This window comes from Corvus cornix, chromosome 3 (genome assembly GCF_000738735.6).
Source record: "Corvus cornix cornix isolate S_Up_H32 chromosome 3, ASM73873v5, whole genome shotgun sequence".
Lineage (NCBI taxonomy): Eukaryota > Metazoa > Chordata > Aves > Passeriformes > Corvidae > Corvus > Corvus cornix.
This window is the reverse complement of record NC_047056.1, coordinates 54,053,258-54,071,746: the sequence shown is the minus strand read 5'-3', so window position 1 is coordinate 54,071,746 and position 18,489 is coordinate 54,053,258. Positions and strand designations below refer to the sequence as shown.

At 44.1% G+C, this 18,489-nt stretch overlaps 1 protein-coding gene and 1 long non-coding RNA gene across 3 annotated transcripts in view; one reads left to right on the top strand and one right to left on the bottom strand.

The window, feature by feature from the left end:
• Window positions 1-5,534: 5,534 nt before the first annotated feature.
• On the bottom strand, window positions 5,535-10,395 carry LOC109144896. Of its 2 annotated transcripts, none has more exons than XR_005604281.1 (3): window positions 10,317-10,395; window positions 7,095-7,192; window positions 5,535-6,102 (listed from the first exon to the last, which is right to left on the bottom strand). It is a non-coding gene; the product is annotated as an uncharacterized LOC109144896 (long non-coding RNA). The 2 variants fall into 2 exon arrangements; XR_005604280.1 differs by lacking the exon at window positions 10,317-10,395 and adding an exon at window positions 8,546-8,643.
• Window positions 8,649-18,489, top strand: part of ARID1B (AT-rich interaction domain 1B) — a 327,679-nt gene continuing 317,838 nt past the window's right edge. The window contains 7 exon segments of the mRNA XM_039569802.1: window positions 8,649-9,282; window positions 9,285-9,332; window positions 9,334-9,407; window positions 9,409-9,616; window positions 9,619-9,696; window positions 9,698-10,115; window positions 10,118-10,587. Coding sequence (XP_039425736.1) covers window positions 9,061-9,282; window positions 9,285-9,332; window positions 9,334-9,407; window positions 9,409-9,616; window positions 9,619-9,696; window positions 9,698-10,115; window positions 10,118-10,587 — 1,518 coding nt within the window. The 5' untranslated portion in view covers window positions 8,649-9,060.

Genomic DNA, 18,489 nt, shown 5'->3' with positions numbered 1-18,489 from the left:
AAAGAGGCAGATTACTTTTAAAGCTGGTATAGACTCCATCCCAGGAACAGAGAACTTGGGTTCAGGTCTGGTCATAAAACCTGCAGTTTCCACACCTTCCAACTCATGATCCCTCTGTTTTCAAAACCTACCTAGAAAGTCAGTTCCCCTTAGTAATGAGGTGCATTTATATAACTGTAAGAGAACCCACCATACTCATGAGGCTTGCTTAGTGATTTTAATGATTCCCTTTCTTGCCCAAGTAAAGTTAGCAATAAGTCTTTTGAACAGGATGGAGCACCGAATGGGGTGAAGTTCACAATAGTGAACTTTGAAACAGACATAAAATAGAGATCACCTAATTCATTCATACTGAACCAATCTAATTAATCAGCAGTGCTCTTCAAATACACTACTCCATTGAGCTGTGCAAATAAGATCCCTGTATAAAAATTATATGTATTAAAATTAAATCAGCAAAGTGTTTAGTACTGGCCTCACTTTGCTCTTGCTGAACTTTGATTCTTCTGTCACAAGACACTTTGAAAATTCCCTTTCAGTGGTACCAGCCCTTCAATGAAGAGCAAAAAAGACAAGGTGACTGTGATGATTTTACCTGATGTGGCCTTTCCCAGAATGAGTGCAGTCCCTGATTTCTAGCTGGTGAGAATCACCATGGATAGCAGTTCCCAAATTACGGTCCTTTCTTCTTGGATATATGCACAGTAAGTTCACACCCAGCACAGAATGGTGTGGCAATTTAAATTTAAATGTGGCCAAATGAAAACCACATTTGTCCAATCCTCTGGATGAGAAGAAACCAGCTGTAACACGGCAAAAAGATACACACACATTTAATTTTGTTACGAAGTCTGCTGAATAGATTAGAAAAATCTTAATAGTATTTGTATATTACCTTTTTAAGAAGGAGAGAGAACCCAGAATTTTTCTCTTCACTTACAATTTTCCTAAAATCCACCAAGTGAGATAAAATATTAGGGATGGTCTGTTTAGAATGAAAAACAAACAGAAAATAAATTAGCATAAAAAGCATAAAAAGCAAGCCTGTTGTCAGTCCCTGAGTCTTTCCTGCCTCTGACTATAGCATCTGGATTTGTTAATGCAGATGACTCATATTGTTAAGTCTTTGTTAAATAACTAGATGATATTTTGGATTAATAAAATGGTCTTTCTAATTTTAATAACATTACTTTTTATATTTAAGCAGGAAGAAACAGATGTTTTAAACAATCCAGTCCTCATCACATGGTAAATTCTCAAGTCTGTCACTAAGTTTCATGGCTTAACAGGAGCAAGGACTACATGAATTAGTAAGCATTTCCAGGGTCACACCCTAGACTAGTAGCATTTTGAGATCTTTTAGATCTGCGTATCTTGAAGTAGTTTATATCCAAGATATTAAAAAACCCCTTTCTCTTAGGTTAGTTTAACTCTTAGCTTATTTGAAGCAGGGGGCCAGCTGTGGGGGGTGCTCTTCTTAAGAAACACTTCACCCTTTTAATGAGGATTTGATTGTGTCTTTGGCAATCAGACGTGTCGTGGCAGAGAGGATGTGAAAGTGAGGTACCCCAGTGGCAGTTGATGGTGACGTCCTGTTTGCTGAGGACAGGGGCAAGCTCAGCATGTCCGTGGGGACTGCGTGCGTAACAGATAGCTAGTGCACCCCTCAGGAGCACAGCCTTCTCCTCTGCTGGCTCCCTGGGAACAAAGCCATGGCTGCCCCTTCTGCAGCTGATGTGTGGAGCAACTTCATCCATGCTAACCTCTCAGAGCAAATCTAGAGATCACAGGCATTTCAGCTGCATCCTGTGCAAGGAGCATTCCCACCTGAAACTCAGGCAAGAATTGCAAGCTCACTTTTGCAGCTTACAGGCTCCATTGAGTCACTGCGTAAGCAAGGATGATGGACCATCAGCTGTAATACAAACCTGGGACTCTGGAGATGTACATATAGTGCAGCACATGCTTCATAAGTGTACATCCCATTGATGCAGAAATAGAATAAGAAACTAATAAACAGAAGGTTGCAAACCCCACACTGTGAATTTTTTACTACTCCAGGCCTGACATGACAAGAATGGATAAACTCTCTTTACTGACATGTAACTGTCTCTATATCACCATGACCAACATTTAGGGCCTAAATGGATGAAGTCCCTCAATACCTCAAAAGTCGTGTTTATAGAAGAGGTTACTACCACCTGCCAGCTGTTTATTGTCCCTCAGCTGGAGTCCACTGTCTCCTCAGATCTGTTGGCTCACTTTATCCTAATCTTATTTAGGCAAATGGGTCTCAGCTAATGCAGATAGTTTAAAAATAAGTCTGGTAACCTGGGCTGTTTAATCTAGGAAGGTTTGGGGAATACATGTAGGAGCAACTGTACCAGCAGATGTGAGGAGCATTAATATCTGACAGGGTGATGCCGACAAAAAATGGGAACAGTAACTTTTTTCACTGTCTCAGCTGGGTTTTGGAAAAGAGCACCTGTTTATAATCTTATGACATACATTTTTTTTGGCAGTAGTGTTGGCTAAACAGACCCTATTATCTCCCTCTGCCACCAAACCTCCTCTTTGGTCAAACAGAAAGAAGCGGGTAACGGCCTCGTATGCTCTGCCCCTTCTCTTCCCCCTTCCTGTTATGCCAGCACTACTGTTTGGGCCGTTGGGTGAGTCAGTGCAAGGATTGGGATAAAAATAAGTTTTCTTTCTCCCCTCTTGGGTTGCTGGCACATCATGCATCCTCACAGACCCTTGCATTAGCCCCCCTGAGGTCCCTACCAAATGACTCTGGCAGTCGCTTGGAGCTCCTAGAGCTGGCACTGCAGCTGAAAGAACTGTTCATGCATTCCCCCCTTGTGTCTCTTGTCCTTGATGGTGAAGTGGGAGCAACTGGACTTCTCAGTGTACAAGAGTGCTTTACCATACAAGGGTAAATGTATCAAAGCATCAGCTCTCAAACCAGGAAGTTTTCCCCTTGAGAAAGGACAAGATGTACTAAGTTGGGATGGAGAAGGTTCAGGATAATTTCATCTGACCTCTTCCACCTCACATTTCCCTCACCCTCTTTGAGGCTTTGCAGCTCCTCCTTTTCATCCCCAAGAACATTCACTTTGTGTCCCTTGTGCAAAGGAGCTGAAGAAAATTGCACTGGGGTGAACTTCATTGGAACTTGGAGGGCAGGATTACAGTGTGAGCAATATTTGTAAGTGATACAGCATCACTATCAGACTATGCTTCAGGAGGCTAAGGCAGCTGCAAGTTGGGCTGCAGGAATTTGGGATTACCCAGCAAGCAGATGTGTATGCACATGTGAAAGGGTGGGGAATGAAAATAATGTGAGGAAGAGAGGGAATTACAGACTATTACAGCAAAGGAAAAAGGTGGGTCTCCAGCTAAAAGACTCAGAGATGCTGTATTTGAGACTGTAAATGGTAAAATACTATAGAAATGGGTCAGAAATAGAGTGCATAAGGCAAAATCATAATTTGGCACATTTATAAAAATTCAGAATTACATATACACTATAGTCATAGAGAAGAAATTCAGTTTGCAAAGGAAGAATACTGTGCCATCTTGTATTAAAATACATGCATTTCTGTCTGTACATAAAAATATCCTAGACACACATATTTTACTTGGTTAAGACATGGACGCCACAGTAACCTGCTTCTAGAAACAGCAATTGATAAATACTGTGATATATAAAATGTAAGACTATAGAGTGGAAAAAGTTTAGGAAAGAAAACTTACGGCTTTTTATTTTTCTTGGAACATCCAGCGTGTTTACAGCTAAGGTACCAATGTCATTTATTTTATGAGAGTGAAAGCTGTGTACTGTCAGTTTCACTGTTTCTTCAATGTATCAGTCAACTCGGCAAGCTACAACTGACAATAGGAAGGACCTCCAACCAATGCACAGCTAGCAGCAAATATTTCTTTCGGTTTCCCATGTGTCTCTTGCACATCAGAAGAGATTTGTAAAAGGCAGGAGAATGGGCAAGAAACTTGGCAGAGAACTCTATGATTACTGTTATACTGAGCCTTTTTTAACTTTTCTAATTTATAAAAAATGGGACCATAAATTATTAATTCAAAGGAAGGATGGTCTTTTCCTAAATTTCTCCAAAATGCAATGATGTTCTCAAACAATGACAAAGGATCCAGAAATATTAGTGTAATTCAGGTTAAAGGCCTAGATTTCACTGGTGGGTGAACCCCGAAATCAACAATTCCTCCTATTACTGCCAAAGGCAAGATCTTATTTTGATTTAGAAAATTGGTTGGGCCCCTATCTCACCGAAGTGCAGACACAAGAGCTGTTTTTTCACAGAGGCCTCAGTGCACAGAAGCACTTAATCAGGGCTTAACTTTAAGGAAGCGAGTGATCTTATGGCTTCAATGGATGATTCGCATTTGTAAAACTGAGGTATTTAAACAGTCTATTCAAGTGGTCTATCTAGTATGTTGCATTTCCATAAAAAAATCATGTATGACGTTCTCGAGATGGAGATGGTGATGGTTTTAAGTCCTTTTGTTTACGCATTGCCAGAAGAAATTGATTAAATTGCCCAGGATTAGTGGCTGCTAAAGATTGGATTTTAATTAAATGGTACAATGTGTCACTCTCTACATGTTTTAGGCCATGATCTGTTGGCATAAACCACATTTTGTTCAAAGTTCATTTTGACCAGCTAAAATAAAATTTTTACACATACCTACAGGCTTTACACCCTGGAGATTCTGGCTTATCAGATGGACATCTATGGCAATAGTTTACTTTTTACATTTGTGACTGAAATGTAAATATTACATAATAAAGAAAACACCACTATGTTATATTTATATGTTGACCACATAAGGGATCTTTTAAAGCAAAATTCCATTACTATAATTCCAAATACCAAGTTAAAGCAGCCCTGAGCTGGCTGCCTACTTTTCTGCAATCTGATTTATGCCTTACTGAAATAAATTAAAAGATTTGCACTGACTTCAGAACGATTTCAACTGGATGTTTAACTAGTAATAGAAGTGATAATTTAATAAAAGCCCACATACTTCTCTCTTTTTTTCTCATTAAATCTAATGCAAATCTAAAAGAAGGAAATTGAGAATTACAGTGAATTTGACAACAGTTTCATTAAATTGCACAGTGGGTTTAACCATAAAGCACAACAAGATCCCAATGAAAAGCTTTTTTCTTTTGTACACAGGAATTTTTCAGACTCCTGTGTGTAGCCATGTCAAATCCAACAGAATCTTGAACCTCTGACTGGATTCTTACCTCAACAAAAAACCATTTAACTATTTCTTCCAATATCTCTAACGTAACATCTCAGAGCTATTACAATATTGGTTTGTTTTCTGGCTCTCTCTTCAGTGTTACTCTTTGTACGACTTGGAAGGCCAAACAGAAGGATGGCTGCTATACTGCTGGGAAAGGCACCTAGCTTTCATGGGATTGAACTACAGACAGGTGGCCTAGGAGGTCTGTATGAATGTTGTAGCCAATGGTGTAAACAAATTACCAACAGTAAGTTTATAAAATTATGTTTATTTCGAAGAGGGATCCTAGAGCACCAGAGCTTATAGGGTATTAGGAAAAAAATCAAGAGAAAGAAACCACACTTGGACAACATTGGTTTACAGAAAATAATTAAATTGAAGGAACAATGAAAATAGAACTAAAGTGAAACTGTGCACTTGCAATATCAAATATCAACGCAATCACTTTGCAGCAGATAATATGCATGGCAATTAGAGCTTTTTTACATTATATTATAATAAATTCATAATTCATGCATACAATGAGAGCTTTTGGAAAGGAGCATTTGAATTTAACAAACACTACCACTCATCATCTGAGCAAAGATGGCAAAAGGAATTTCAACATTATTTGTGATCTAGAAAATTGAACCATCGTTGTTGCTTTGTGTTGTGCTTCCCTTGCACAGACTGCAGTGCCTTCTGTCTGCTTTAGGGTGTGGCATCTGCCATTGGGGAGGAAAAACTGGCATGTGTTGCCTTTTATAGCAGACTGATTTCATTGTGCTGAGGGCCTCAATTTTATAGCCTCTTAGTTCCAATCTTGTAGCCGAGTTGCTGAAACAAATGGGAGGAAAAAGAGTTAGTGGTATGAACTCTTCAGTTTAAAGCCTCATCCTTTTTTCCTTTTTCCCAGGGAAAACATTTCAAAGTAAATCTGCATTAAACTTTTGCGGGTTATTTTCCCGATTGGAAAGCATTGCGGAGTGTCTCCGGAAGTATTGCGCTCTGCAGCCCAGGCACTATCAGTACATCTTAGCAGATCTTCAATATATGTATTTTTTCTCTAATAGAAATGTCTCAAAGTGTAAGTGTGTAATTGATTTTGTATTTTATGTTAGTGTACACATGTAAAGAAATACACACAAGGAGACATCTATATTTTTATTTGCATATGAAAGACTTTAAAAATCAACTTAGGTGGTTTAATGTGTATAATTAGCGTGCATTTGAATATAGAAAAGAAGAAAATCCAGGAGATAATGTCAAAAAGCCTCACTAACAAAGATGTAGTATTCTCTTGGCAAAAGCTGATGAATGATTTGGCATGAATTCATCTTACAGTTCTGTTATTCTCTCTCCTACAAAGATGATATATCCCTTTCTAGCAGTTTGCATAGAATTGCAATTTGTTGTTGGTACAGACTGTAATGACCCTTGGGTATGCACCTGATTCCCCCCACTAGAATTACTCACAATTTTTTTCCCCACTCTGTGTTTATATATGTGTAGCTATATAACATTTTTGCACTTGCAAAGGGTACCAAAAAAACCCACACAAAACTGCCAATCAACTGAAAAAACCAAACCCCCAAAAAACCCAATTGTAAAACAGAAGTATTAGCGAGATGTACTTCACGAGCACTGAGACTTTTCAAAACTGACTCCATAATGCAAATAATGTTTCTAACTTTTCAGAGAGAACTAAAATTAATAGACTCTGGAATCACACTGCTCATACATTTATCAATAATCATTGCATGTAACTCAACATTACAGCATGAAGCTTCTGCCCTTAATGTTTTCACAGTGAATTCAAAAAAGCTTACCTACTTGTGACAGCATTTTTCTTGATATGCTGCGCTTTTCTCCACCGTTATGATTGAATCTCCTATTTATCCATTTTGAAATTTGAAAATGTGCTTACCTTTAACAGAGCATATAAATATATTAATTTAAAACATCGTGGTTTAAACCCTTACTGTATTGAAAATGTTCACTAACATCCCAGTTTGCTGTATTCATAGCCAAGTATTTGATCTCCCAAATGCTTTCAGTAGTTAAAATGGTCAAAAGGTAATGACTATTACCTTTTGTTATACTAGGGTATCACTTGTATTAAGATAGTTATAAAAAAAACTTCGAACCGTTCTGGTTCAAAAATGTAGGTCAGCAGCAGCTTTCCATTTGGAGCAAGAGTTACTCAGATTACATATTTTGGGGTTTGTGTTACTACGTTTTCATGAGTGTCTTGTGCATACTGGAAATTACATTGTTTGGGGAAACATAAAATTATGAAACCGAAAATGTCTCTCTCTCTTTGATCAACTCCTGTTGAACTGCAAATAAGTACACAGAACATATTGAAAACGGCCCTATACATAAAGGCATCATCAGTGCAAATGACCGTTAGAATTTGGAGACAGCTGGACAATGTGGACAACTGTACAGATGCTACCGCTGCAGAATTTTAGGTTAAATTTTATAACCGTCTGCACATACAATATAAATCTTCAGGGGGCGGCGGGGGGGGGGGGGTGTGGAATCCAAAACAAGTCTAATTTCTCCGTCACGCAAGCAAAGGTGTCCCGGCCCTCGGCACACGAGGCGGCTGCTGTGTACGGCACACGGGGCTGGGGGGGGCAGCGTGCGGTCCCCGAAAGTTTGACCGATCCATCTGCTCCGGCACAGCCGGAGCGCATGGCGGCCCTCGCCTCCCTCCCGCCGAACCGGCCCGCGCGGGGGCAGCGCCGCCGGCAGCTCCCTCGGCCCCGCAGCACCGGGGACAGTCCCGCTCCCCGCCCCGCCCCACAGGCGTTCGGCGACCGGGGGCGCCCATCGGGGCCCGCCTCGACCCCTCGCTCGGAGCAGCCCCCGCGGGTTCACTGCTCCGCGCGGGCCGCGACCCCCGGGGCGCACACGGGCGGGACTCTGCTGGGAGCGGGGGGACCCGCGGGGGCTGCGCCCCCCCATCCCGCCGGGCTGCCGGGAGAGCAGAGAGGGGAGCGGGAGCCCGAGCAAGTCCAGCGCGGAGTCCAGTCCGCGTTTTGCGGGTGCGCGGGAGCGATCGGGGCGGAGGGGGCGATGGCTGCCGGCGCTGGCTCGCTCGCTCGCTCATGCCATGCTGGGCCAGCGCGGCTCCGGCAGACGTGTGTTTACCCATATCCGGGTTAGGGAGGAAAGGAGGAGAAAAAAAAAAGTTTCATTTAAACCTGAACAAAAAAACTTTCAACATGAAATCACACAGCGGGAACGGGCACGGACCGTAAGGCGTTCTTACCATTTCTAACCTCAACCACGGACTCGGGGAGGGAAATCGCTGTAACTCGGTGCGTGCGGAGCGGTCCGCAGGGGAGACTCTGGGCTCAGTCAAGTCCCTGCCCCGGCCGCTTCTCCTTCTGCCCCTCTCCTCTCCTTCCCCCCACCCCTCTGCTCGCCCCCCCATTTTTGAGGGTGGGAGTCGATTTTTTTGTTTTGTTTTTCAAATTTGGGGGTTTTTTAATTTTTTTTTTTTTTTTTGTAGTTACTATTATCAGCACCAATTTCTCCGGACTCGCAATGTTGCGATGATCATGGCCGCGCAAGTCGCAGCGGCTCCGGCGGGTGCGAACAACAGCAAGGGCAAAGCCCCGAGCCTGCTGGGCGGCCTGGGCCCAGAGCGAGGCCCGGGGGGGGCCGGGGCTCCCGGGCCGGGCCCCCGCGCTGGGGGTCGGCGAGGGGAGTCCGGCGGGCGGCAGCATCGTGAATAATTTAGATCACCATCTCCACCACCACCACCGCAGCGAGCCGCCGAACATGGCCAATAACGCGGCTCCCGCCGCTGCCGCCGGTAACAACAACAACGCCAGCGGCGGCGGTGGCGGCTCCTCCTCGGAGCCGGCTCTGAAGGAAGGTGGAAGCTCCTCGGCGTTATCTTCATCTTCTTCGTCTTCTTCCTCCTCCTCCTCCTCCTCCTCCAACCCGGGCTCGGCTATGGAGACGGGGCTGCTCCCCAACCACAAGCTGAAGAGCGTCGGAGGCGATCACCCGCCGCGCCGCCCCACCACCACCATGCCCACCACCCGCAATCACCATGCCCACCACCACCATGCCCACCACCCGCACCACCACCACCATGCACTACAGCAGCAGCTAAATCAATTCCCGCCGCCGCCGCCGCAGGAGCCGCCGCCCTCAGCACCATCCCGTGCAGAATAACAACAGCAGCCTCGGCGGCGGCGGCGGCGGCAGCGGCAGCAACAACAACGGCGGTGGCGGTGGCGGCGCTGCTCAGCCCAGTGCAGACATGGAGCAGCAGCAACATGGAGGAAAAGACAGTGTTTTGGGCGCTCAGGCCGAGCCCCCCAGCAGCCGCAGCAAATGCTGAATAAAGGCGCCGACGAGGAGGAGATGCCCGGCAAGATGGGCGAGCCCATCGGCGGCCGCTACGAACCACCCCGGCTTGGGACCCCTGGGCGGACAGCAGCAGCCCCAGCAGCCGCCCCCGAGCGCTGGGAGCGGCGGCGGCGGCCTCGGCGGCGGCGGCGGGAGCGGGGGAGGCGGCGGCGGCGGCCCCTCCGCGGTGGGTGTCTCGGAGTTCAATAGCTATTATGGCAACCCTGCCCCTGCCCCTGCCAGCAGCGCTACGGCGAGCCGCGCCGGGCCTTGCTTTGATCAACATGGCGGACAACAAAGCCCCGGGATGGGGATAATGCACCCCACGGCGGCCCCCAACAGCATGGACCCCCTGCAGAACTCCCACGAAGGGTACCCCAACAGCCAGTACAACCACTACCCGGGCTACGGCCGCGGCCCCGGCGGCGGCGGCGCGGGCGGCGGCGGCGGCGCGGGAGCCGTGGCGGCGGCGGCCGCCGGGCAGGCGGCGGCGGCTACGGGGGCTCCGCGGCGGGCTACGGGGTGCTGAGCTCCCCGAGGCAGCCCGGCGGCGGCATGATGATGGGCCCCGGCGGTGGAGCCGGCCTCGGCAAGGCTGGTGCCGGCGCGGCGGCGGCGGCCGGCGGCTTTGCGCGGTTCTCCGGGCAGAACCAGCACCCGTCCGGGGCCACCCCTACCTTGAACCAGCTGCTCACGTCCCCCAGCCCCATGATGCGGAGCTACGGCAGCAGCTACCCCGACTACAGCAGCCCCAGCGCCCCGCCGCAGCCCCAGCCCCAGGCAGCGGCGGCCGCCCCGGGAAGCCAGCAGGCAGCGGCGGGCATGGGCATGGGCAAGGACATGGGCGCCCAGTACGGAGCGGCGAACCCGGCCTGGGCAGCGGCACAACAAAGGAACCACCCGGCGATGAGCCCCGGGAACACCGGACAGGCCATCAGCAGGACCCAGGTAACTCCCCGCGCTCGGTTAATGACGGCTAATGCCTCCGTGTCGCTCGTGTCGGGCTCTTAGTTTCTTTATAATTCACTTTTTTTCCTCTGCCCCCCCCCTTTTTTTTTCTTTTATTTTTTCCTCTTTCCGTCCCCCCACCCCCCGCCCTCCTTCTCCTCTGGGCCAGTTTTGCCCCTCGCTGCCTCCGTAGCGAGGGTGAGCCACGCACAATGCGCGGCCCCGTTGGGGCTGGAGGCACCGGAGTATGGCTTTCGCTGCCGAAATTAGGTTGTTCTCAGACCCAATTAATATTTTCCCCCACCACTTTGAAACAGCGTCGGAGAGACGCAGGGCCCGGAGGACAAGCAGCTCGGGACGGACGGGGGCGGGGGGTTGGATTTTGTAACCGGAGTGCCGGACCCGGGGGGCTCCCGGGGGATAACGTCCATTATCTTTCACGGGGCTTTTTTTTTTCTCCTCCTTTTTTTTTCTTCTCTCTTTAACCCGTTGCTTTTTTTTTTTTTTAATCTCCGAGCAGAACGAGTTGCGCCGTTGCGCGCTCTCAGCAAATTAGTTTGTCACTGATTGGAGTTACCGCAGTGAGATCCACGTAACGCGGTCGCGCTCCTTTCCCTGTGGGAAGAGCGCGCGCGTGTGTGTGCGCGCGTGTGCGCCCGGTCCGCGCGGGTCGTCCCGGCCCAGTGACCTGCGGGGGACTCGCCCGCCGGCAGGACCGTGCGCGGGCGCGTAACTGCCTTTCACTTCTCCACAAACACACGCGGAAATTAAAAAAAAAAAAAAAAAAAAAAGAAAAGAAAAAAGAAAAAAGGTGGGGGGGGGGGAGAGGGAAAAGTCCTTGCGTCAGCGAAGGGGCGCGGGCACCGGGGCGGGCCACCGCCCCCGCTCCCTCCTGCACTCCTCTGCCCCAGCCCCGGTAACTCCGGCGATCGATCGATGAATGGATCCGATCGATAGACAGGCGCGATGATCGCGGGGCGGCGGGTGCGGCGCAGCGCCTTTCCGGGGCGGCGCGGCGCGGTGTGGGAGGAATGCCGGCTGCCGGGTGAGACCCTTGGAGGAGCGTCCGGGTCTCCTCCGCCCGCCAGGTTGGGAATTTGAATTGTGGAGGTAAACTGGCTGCAACCGTCTCCCGACAGCTGCCTCCGAGTTGACATCTAATCTGCCATCTGATTGGCTCCGCGCGCGCCATTGGGCACCTCGCGCCGCTGATGTAAATAGAGGCGCTGGAGCGGCGCAGGCACTGGAGCCCCCGCCGCAAACACCGCCGGCACCGGGGGGCACCGGGGCACCGCCACCGCCGCGCGGGCACCTTCCCCCGGCGCCCCCCGCCCCCCCAGTCTGCCTGCACGGCGTGCTTCTCCTGGGCACCGATTTATTTGTTTATCTATCTGTCTGCTTATCTATATTTACTTACTTATTTTAGGTTTTCAATTCCGCGCTAATTAGAGGCGGTAGGGAAAGCACCTTGTAATAACAGTGCTTTTGGACGAGGGTTCGGGTTTTCAGGTCGCGCTAGAGCCTTCTTCTAAAAAAAACCCTAACAAGTCCAAACATTTTGTAATGTTGCAGATTACGGATATTATGCGAGGGATTGGATTTTTATTAAAAAATAGAATTTTAAATACTAGTTTCATTGCATTTCTGTTAGCTCGATGCCTAACTCGTGCATGCCTCTTAAAAATACCGTGTTTGCATGTGAGCTGCTGTAGGTGAGAAAATGCCGTGTATTGTACAAAGAAGGGAAGAAGGAACCGCTCTGCCAGGGGTTGTTTGTTTCAGCTCTGCAACAAATCCAGATATTCGGGTGCTTTTGGGTTTGAGTTGTGGTTAGAATACTTCAAGAAGCATCGGGAGTTGTTGATCTCATTATTTTTCTACGCAAGTGTGAGATTAGGCTTGAATTCTCAGTAGGAAAGTGAATTGTGTTAAATGGAGTAGTGCATTAGAATTTTATGGGTTTCTTTTCCCTTCAACAAGATCTTTCTATTAAGAACTGTTAAATCTTTTAACAGCTTTTAACAGCAAGGTCTGACAGGAACAAATGCAGGTGTATGCTTTTGGAGTCCTCCAACGGCTGGATCTTTCCATGAAGTAATGATTTGAATCTGGAGAAGTCGCTGCTTAATATCGCAGATGGTGTATTAATCCTGGGAAAAAAAGTAGAAGCCCTAGATGGGCTGTGTGTGTGTTTGTCTACTTCCAACAGACCACTCCTGTCATGTTTTTAGTTTTTATTCTGTTTTCCTTTCTGATTCTTCCAAGAAAATAAGATTTGTGTGTGTGTGTGTTAATTTTTATCTTTTTTTTAAATTTGGAATGGTAAAAGGGTCACTGGAAGCCATAATGTAATGAGGCCTCGTATGCATAACCTTTCATAATTACTCTAAAATATTTGCATCATCTCCTTTTAAACAGGTAGTTCAGAATTTATGGCTTTGAAAGCTAGGAAAACCGTTGTCAGACACTGTACATGCTAGTTCAGGCTGCTGTTTCTTCATGGCAGAAATTGTTTAAAGTATTTTATTTTTATTGGAGGAGTGAGAGTAAATTCATTTATGTCCTCAGTATGACCCTTAGAAATACTTCCTTATATTTATGGGTTTACATCCTCTCTTACAGATTTCTTTTTTTTCTGGTTGGGTTTTTTTTTTGTTTTTTTTTTTTTTCACCGTAAGGATTGGCATGCAGCTTAGAAAGAATAGTCTGGCAAGAGCACAATTTCTGTGATTATTTTTAAAATTATTTTTTATATTTTCCTCAAAAAAGGCAAGATATCATTGTTTTTTGTATTATGATTTTTCCATTTAACCAGTAAGTGATTGAGATAAAAATTTTTCTTTGTTTTTAAATTAATATTTTTAATGTATAAAATGGGTTGTATCAAAAAATAGTTGCCATTAACTTGCAGAACACAATTGGTTTTGTACATTGCTATTTCTTTTTAATTCCCACATGTCAATCTCCATGTATGTTGTATCACTAAGTAGAGAAATTGATTGCTTTTTGAAAGAGAAAATTGGAATATTTAGTCCAGCACTTGAACAGAAGGCTTCTCTTTATTTTTTTTAATAATCATCTGTGTGTGTGCTCTCTATATGTGTATACACACATTAGAATATGCTCACTTGTCATGTATCTTTGCAAAGCAGATGTTGATTGGCCCCTAAGCCTCTAAGGAACTATTGTCCTGTGAACAGAGAAAAAGGACCAACAGTAGGATACAACATCTGAGATGCTTGTTCAGGAAATCCTTGCCTCAGCATGGGTAATTTTTGTGATATGCAGAACTATGGTGTCCCACTCTGAACTGAGGTCTGCATTTGTCCAGCCTGTTTGTTAAATTATTTAAGAAAATTCTGCTTCCATTTAATTTAATCACCTGACTCAATTGTGAGATGCGATGGAAGCTTGCAAAAGAGGCCTCCTGTTTCTGAAGAAACGCACATTTTCAAAGCAGATAGATGTTGCTCACACAGATACATTGATTTGGTGGTGGAGAGGTTGTGTGATGCTAGTACAGTACCTTGTCATTCAGATATTTTGATTATTGATTAATCCTCGACAGCATACAGATATTTAGAGTCCTGAGGCTCTTTTTATTCTTCACTTCTGATTTGCACTGCAGTAGTTAAACACATCAGCTGACCTCTCAGTGTGTGCTTTATATATGTCTTTCTCCTTTGTGCATGTGTGTAGGATTTATATACACCTACACAGAAGGAGAGAACCTGGGTCTTTTCAGAAGTACCTGTATAGCACAAAATACAGAGCAAGTTTTAGAAAAAAATCTGTTGAGCTGCTCTGAGTCTGTGTATGTATCGTTTATTTTGTAGCAGAGAAACTCTGAATATGCCTGGTTCTGCAGCTCTTTTTATGCCAAATAGATTGCCCATATTGAGAGTTCTGGCTAAGCCAAGGCTGCAGAATCATGTCCTGTGCCTGAAGGCCATTAAACAGCTGTTAGTGTGGTGAATAGATTCTTGATGTCTCAATGGGAGAATAAAATATATTTTTCCCTGTGCAGTTTCAAATAAACAGTTTAGTATTCACATAGCTTCTATTTAGAAGTAGCAAATAGCAATATTCACAGTTAGTAGCATCTATATATATATTACGACCATATATTTGACACTTTGTGGTTTGGTGTTCAGTTATTGGTTTCTGTAGTAGCGCTTATGCCTACACATGGAACAGCAGAACCCTGTGTACGAGATACAATAAAGAAAGAGAGATGCAAACCTGCTTCTATTCCTGCTTCCATAATGTAAGGATTCTTCAACTAAGCAGTCAGTTACTGTCTTTTTGGCATTCTGATATGAATCTTGGGGGATGAAAACTAAGGCATTTTAATCCATTGCTAAATTTTCTAGTTACATATGTAAAATAACATTTTTGAAATTACTAAGCATGGTCTGTTAGGTGATGCTTGTTCGTTCTGAAATAGTATCTTAGTTAAAACTAGATTAAATTCATGCAATGAAAACAAGTTTGATTAGCTACTGACAGATCTTTCTTACTTTTTTGCCTCAAATACTGTCACAGGTATTTTGACATTCTAATCGTTAAGATGAGAATAGCAGTAGTTTATTTACTCTTATGTCCCTAAGATTGTACCTGTGCCCTAACCAGTTACATCTTTCCGTACTTCTTCAAAATGTGCCATTTATCAGGAGGCTTTGAAGATTCTCTGTGGATATGTAAAGCAGTGTTGCCACACTCACTGTGCATGCATGCTCAAGGCTGCAGAATTTCAGTAGCATGTGTTTGTGGTAGGCTAACTTGCTAGAATATATTTTAGAATTGTGATTATTAAGGTACTTGGGAAAAAAACTTTTTTCTTTCAATTTTGGGGCTATTTACATAGTGTTAAATATATGTTTTGGTATGACTGAATGAGTACTTTAATTAAACTTAAATTAAAAGTATACCTTAGTGGTTTTCAAATTTGTTTTGAAAACTAGTTAGAGAAAAGTGCTGCTAAGCAGTGTTGTTTTTGTATTGCTTGGTGCTGAGAGAAGCAAATAAATGTAATGCACAAAAATCTTGTGGAGCCAATTGTATTAGAGTGAGATTTACTTTAAGGAAGTCTTACCTGTTAATAAATCTAAAATTATTTTTTAGTAGACCTGAAGGGTTTCTGTACACCTGATGTATGTTTTGCCATTCAGATCATAATGTTACCCTTTTACTTCTTCTGTTCCCCAATCGTACTTGTTCATGCTCAGTTTCACACACAAATGCTGATGTCCTGCCAGAGTGCTGCAGTGTTTGTGTTGCAGGTGGGCCAGAGGATTTCCACTGTTGTACTTCCAGTTCTGAGAGTGTGGCATCCAGTGATCCACCAGGAACACGTCAGCTCCAAAAAAGCCAAACCCATCCAGGGTGGTGTTCCACTGCAGTCGAGGAATCCTCAGGGATGAATGTATCTTAAGATACCTGTGTGAATCTGCGAACAGTGGGGACAGTAGATGGCTAATTTGTACAGTATTGATTTTAACTACCTTTATCTTCTTGGTAACAATATTCCAAGTACATTTGATGTTTACACTATTTTTCTAGAGTGCCTTGGACCACAGTAAAAAATTATTCTTTCTGTTGTGCAGGGTGGGAAACTGAGGCACGTAACATCCAGTTAGCTTCAGACAGGCACACCTGAGGACAGAAGTCTTTTGGAAATAGCCAGGGTCTTGGGGCCATAAACTCTAGCTTTTAAATAAATCCAATCTTACTGTGAACACATTCTGTTGTGGGAGAATGTAAGCTTTACTGGCATCTGTTCATCGAGTAAGAAGACAAATAACTGAGCAAAACAAGGGATTTGTCTGCTGAATCAGTACAGTCACCTTAAACTAAAGGCACTGTAATCCAAAATTTCAATATTTCTTGTACTGTTTTATCATTACATACACAATGTCATCTATATAAAGGCACTAGATTTCTCACAGAAATTAAACTCTGAGGAAAATTCAGTTGAACAAGTGCCCAGGAGCTTAGCTAGTGTCGTGGAACTTGTCTTTTGATGACTATTCTGCATAGAGCACCAGTGTGTGCTGGGGTGGGGTGCGTACGGGGGTGCATGCACAGACTTCTTACCACCAAGTCTGGTTGTTTTATCTGGCAGATACATTGTCTTCAGTTTTGAAGTGGACAGATTCGATGTAGAAATCACAATTGTTATGTCTTGTTTAAAGATTGCTTTTCATGTGGGTATTGTTCTTACTGCAAATATGAAGTATCTTGTAGCAGACTTTGTATTCCCAATGTAGGATGCTTATGTTATCTGAAGGTGCCTGCAGTTGTTTTGGAAATTGTGAAACCTAAGGTGATTGTTCTGATGCTTTTATTAAAATGTTTTATTTATGTTTATGAAAACTAATATGAAATCTGTGTAAAAGTTTTTGGCAGGCATGATTTGAAAGGGTGTTGATATATTGTGCATTTATATTCCATGAATAGTGGAAATGTTAGTTTCCTTATAAACTTAACAAGTTTATGAAGTGGCTGGATTTCTGAATGTGTAGTGGTCAATTTGTGGATATGAAATAGAGTTTGATGTTTTTGCAGTGTGTATAAGGAATTGCTTTCAGTACAGACCTATCAGTGTGTGATCTACTTTCATATTACTTTTTGCATTTGAGTCATTGTGAGTTAGTAACTACATCAGAAGGACTAAGCATGTGTAGAAGTATGTAATCTATTTATTAGTTTATTTTCTCCAATTTTAAGAGCTATTAATTGATCTTTTGCACCTGAACATTCACAATTGCCAAATGACATCCTGCCTTTAAGAATTCACTGCTGTGCTCTGTCTTCCCGCTACGTTGTAGGCTTCTCAGGTTTGAAAAGATACTGAATTTAGGTTTGTGATGTGGTAATTGTTTATGAAGACATCCATCTGAGTGATAGGCCCTCTGACACTTCCGTATGTAAGGCTGTGTCACTGATCTCCCCTGCCACCCACATCAGTCTCTTTCTCACCATTGGAGGGTGGGGAAAGAATATTCTTCTAATATTTTTTTACCTTTTTTTAATTAAGTAGATGTACATGGGATTTTTGTTTGTTGCTAAAAAAAATAAACATGATAATGGGAAAGATCCTTGATGTATAAATTCCTATTTTTTTTTGGTAAACATGCTACTCATGTTGCTATTAGGGTCCTGCAAGCTTCTACTTCAATTTTTTATACTCATGATTTTTTTTGTTTGGTTTGGTATTTATTTTAGGTATCTGCTTACTCAAAAAATAAATCCTAAGTAGCAGGTCTTTCTCTTGGATGTGATTCTGTCAAGTTACTGAATCAATTTATTTGCCCTTTAGAGACCATGTGGCTAGGTTCACATGTGAAGTTCTGTTGTTGTAGCTACGTAGTTAGATTCAGGGAATTAATTGCATCCTTGACTAATAGCTGTTGTGGCAAATCCCTTTGCATTTAGCTTACCATTGGGGTGGTAGTGTATCTTCGCTGCCAAAATAACAGCCTTTATAAGAAGCCTCTCCTGAGGGGTTTGCAGGTATGGCTGTTGAGGTATCTTGCTGAGTTTTTCAGAAGGTAGATAGTTCCACGACAGTTTTTGGTCATGTTTTTAAAGGGCAAAGAGACCTGTGTTGCATGGCAAAGAGAGGGCTGTCTTGGCTGTAGCAGTCCCTGGTACAGCTGTCTTTCACAGAAGGACCTGAAGTTGGAGCATGGTTTTTCTTTGTTTGTTCGAGTAAAGAAGGGAAATCAGTTCAGAAAATCCCAAAAGGAGGGATCCTGTTTTAAAACAATTGTAGTTATATGTGCTGTTCCCAGTGTGGACATGGCTTAATTCACAGATTGATTGAGTGGAATAGTGCCTTCTTCACACAAGCAGTGAATTCAGCCATGGTAAGTAAATTATGTGACTTCAGGAAAATGG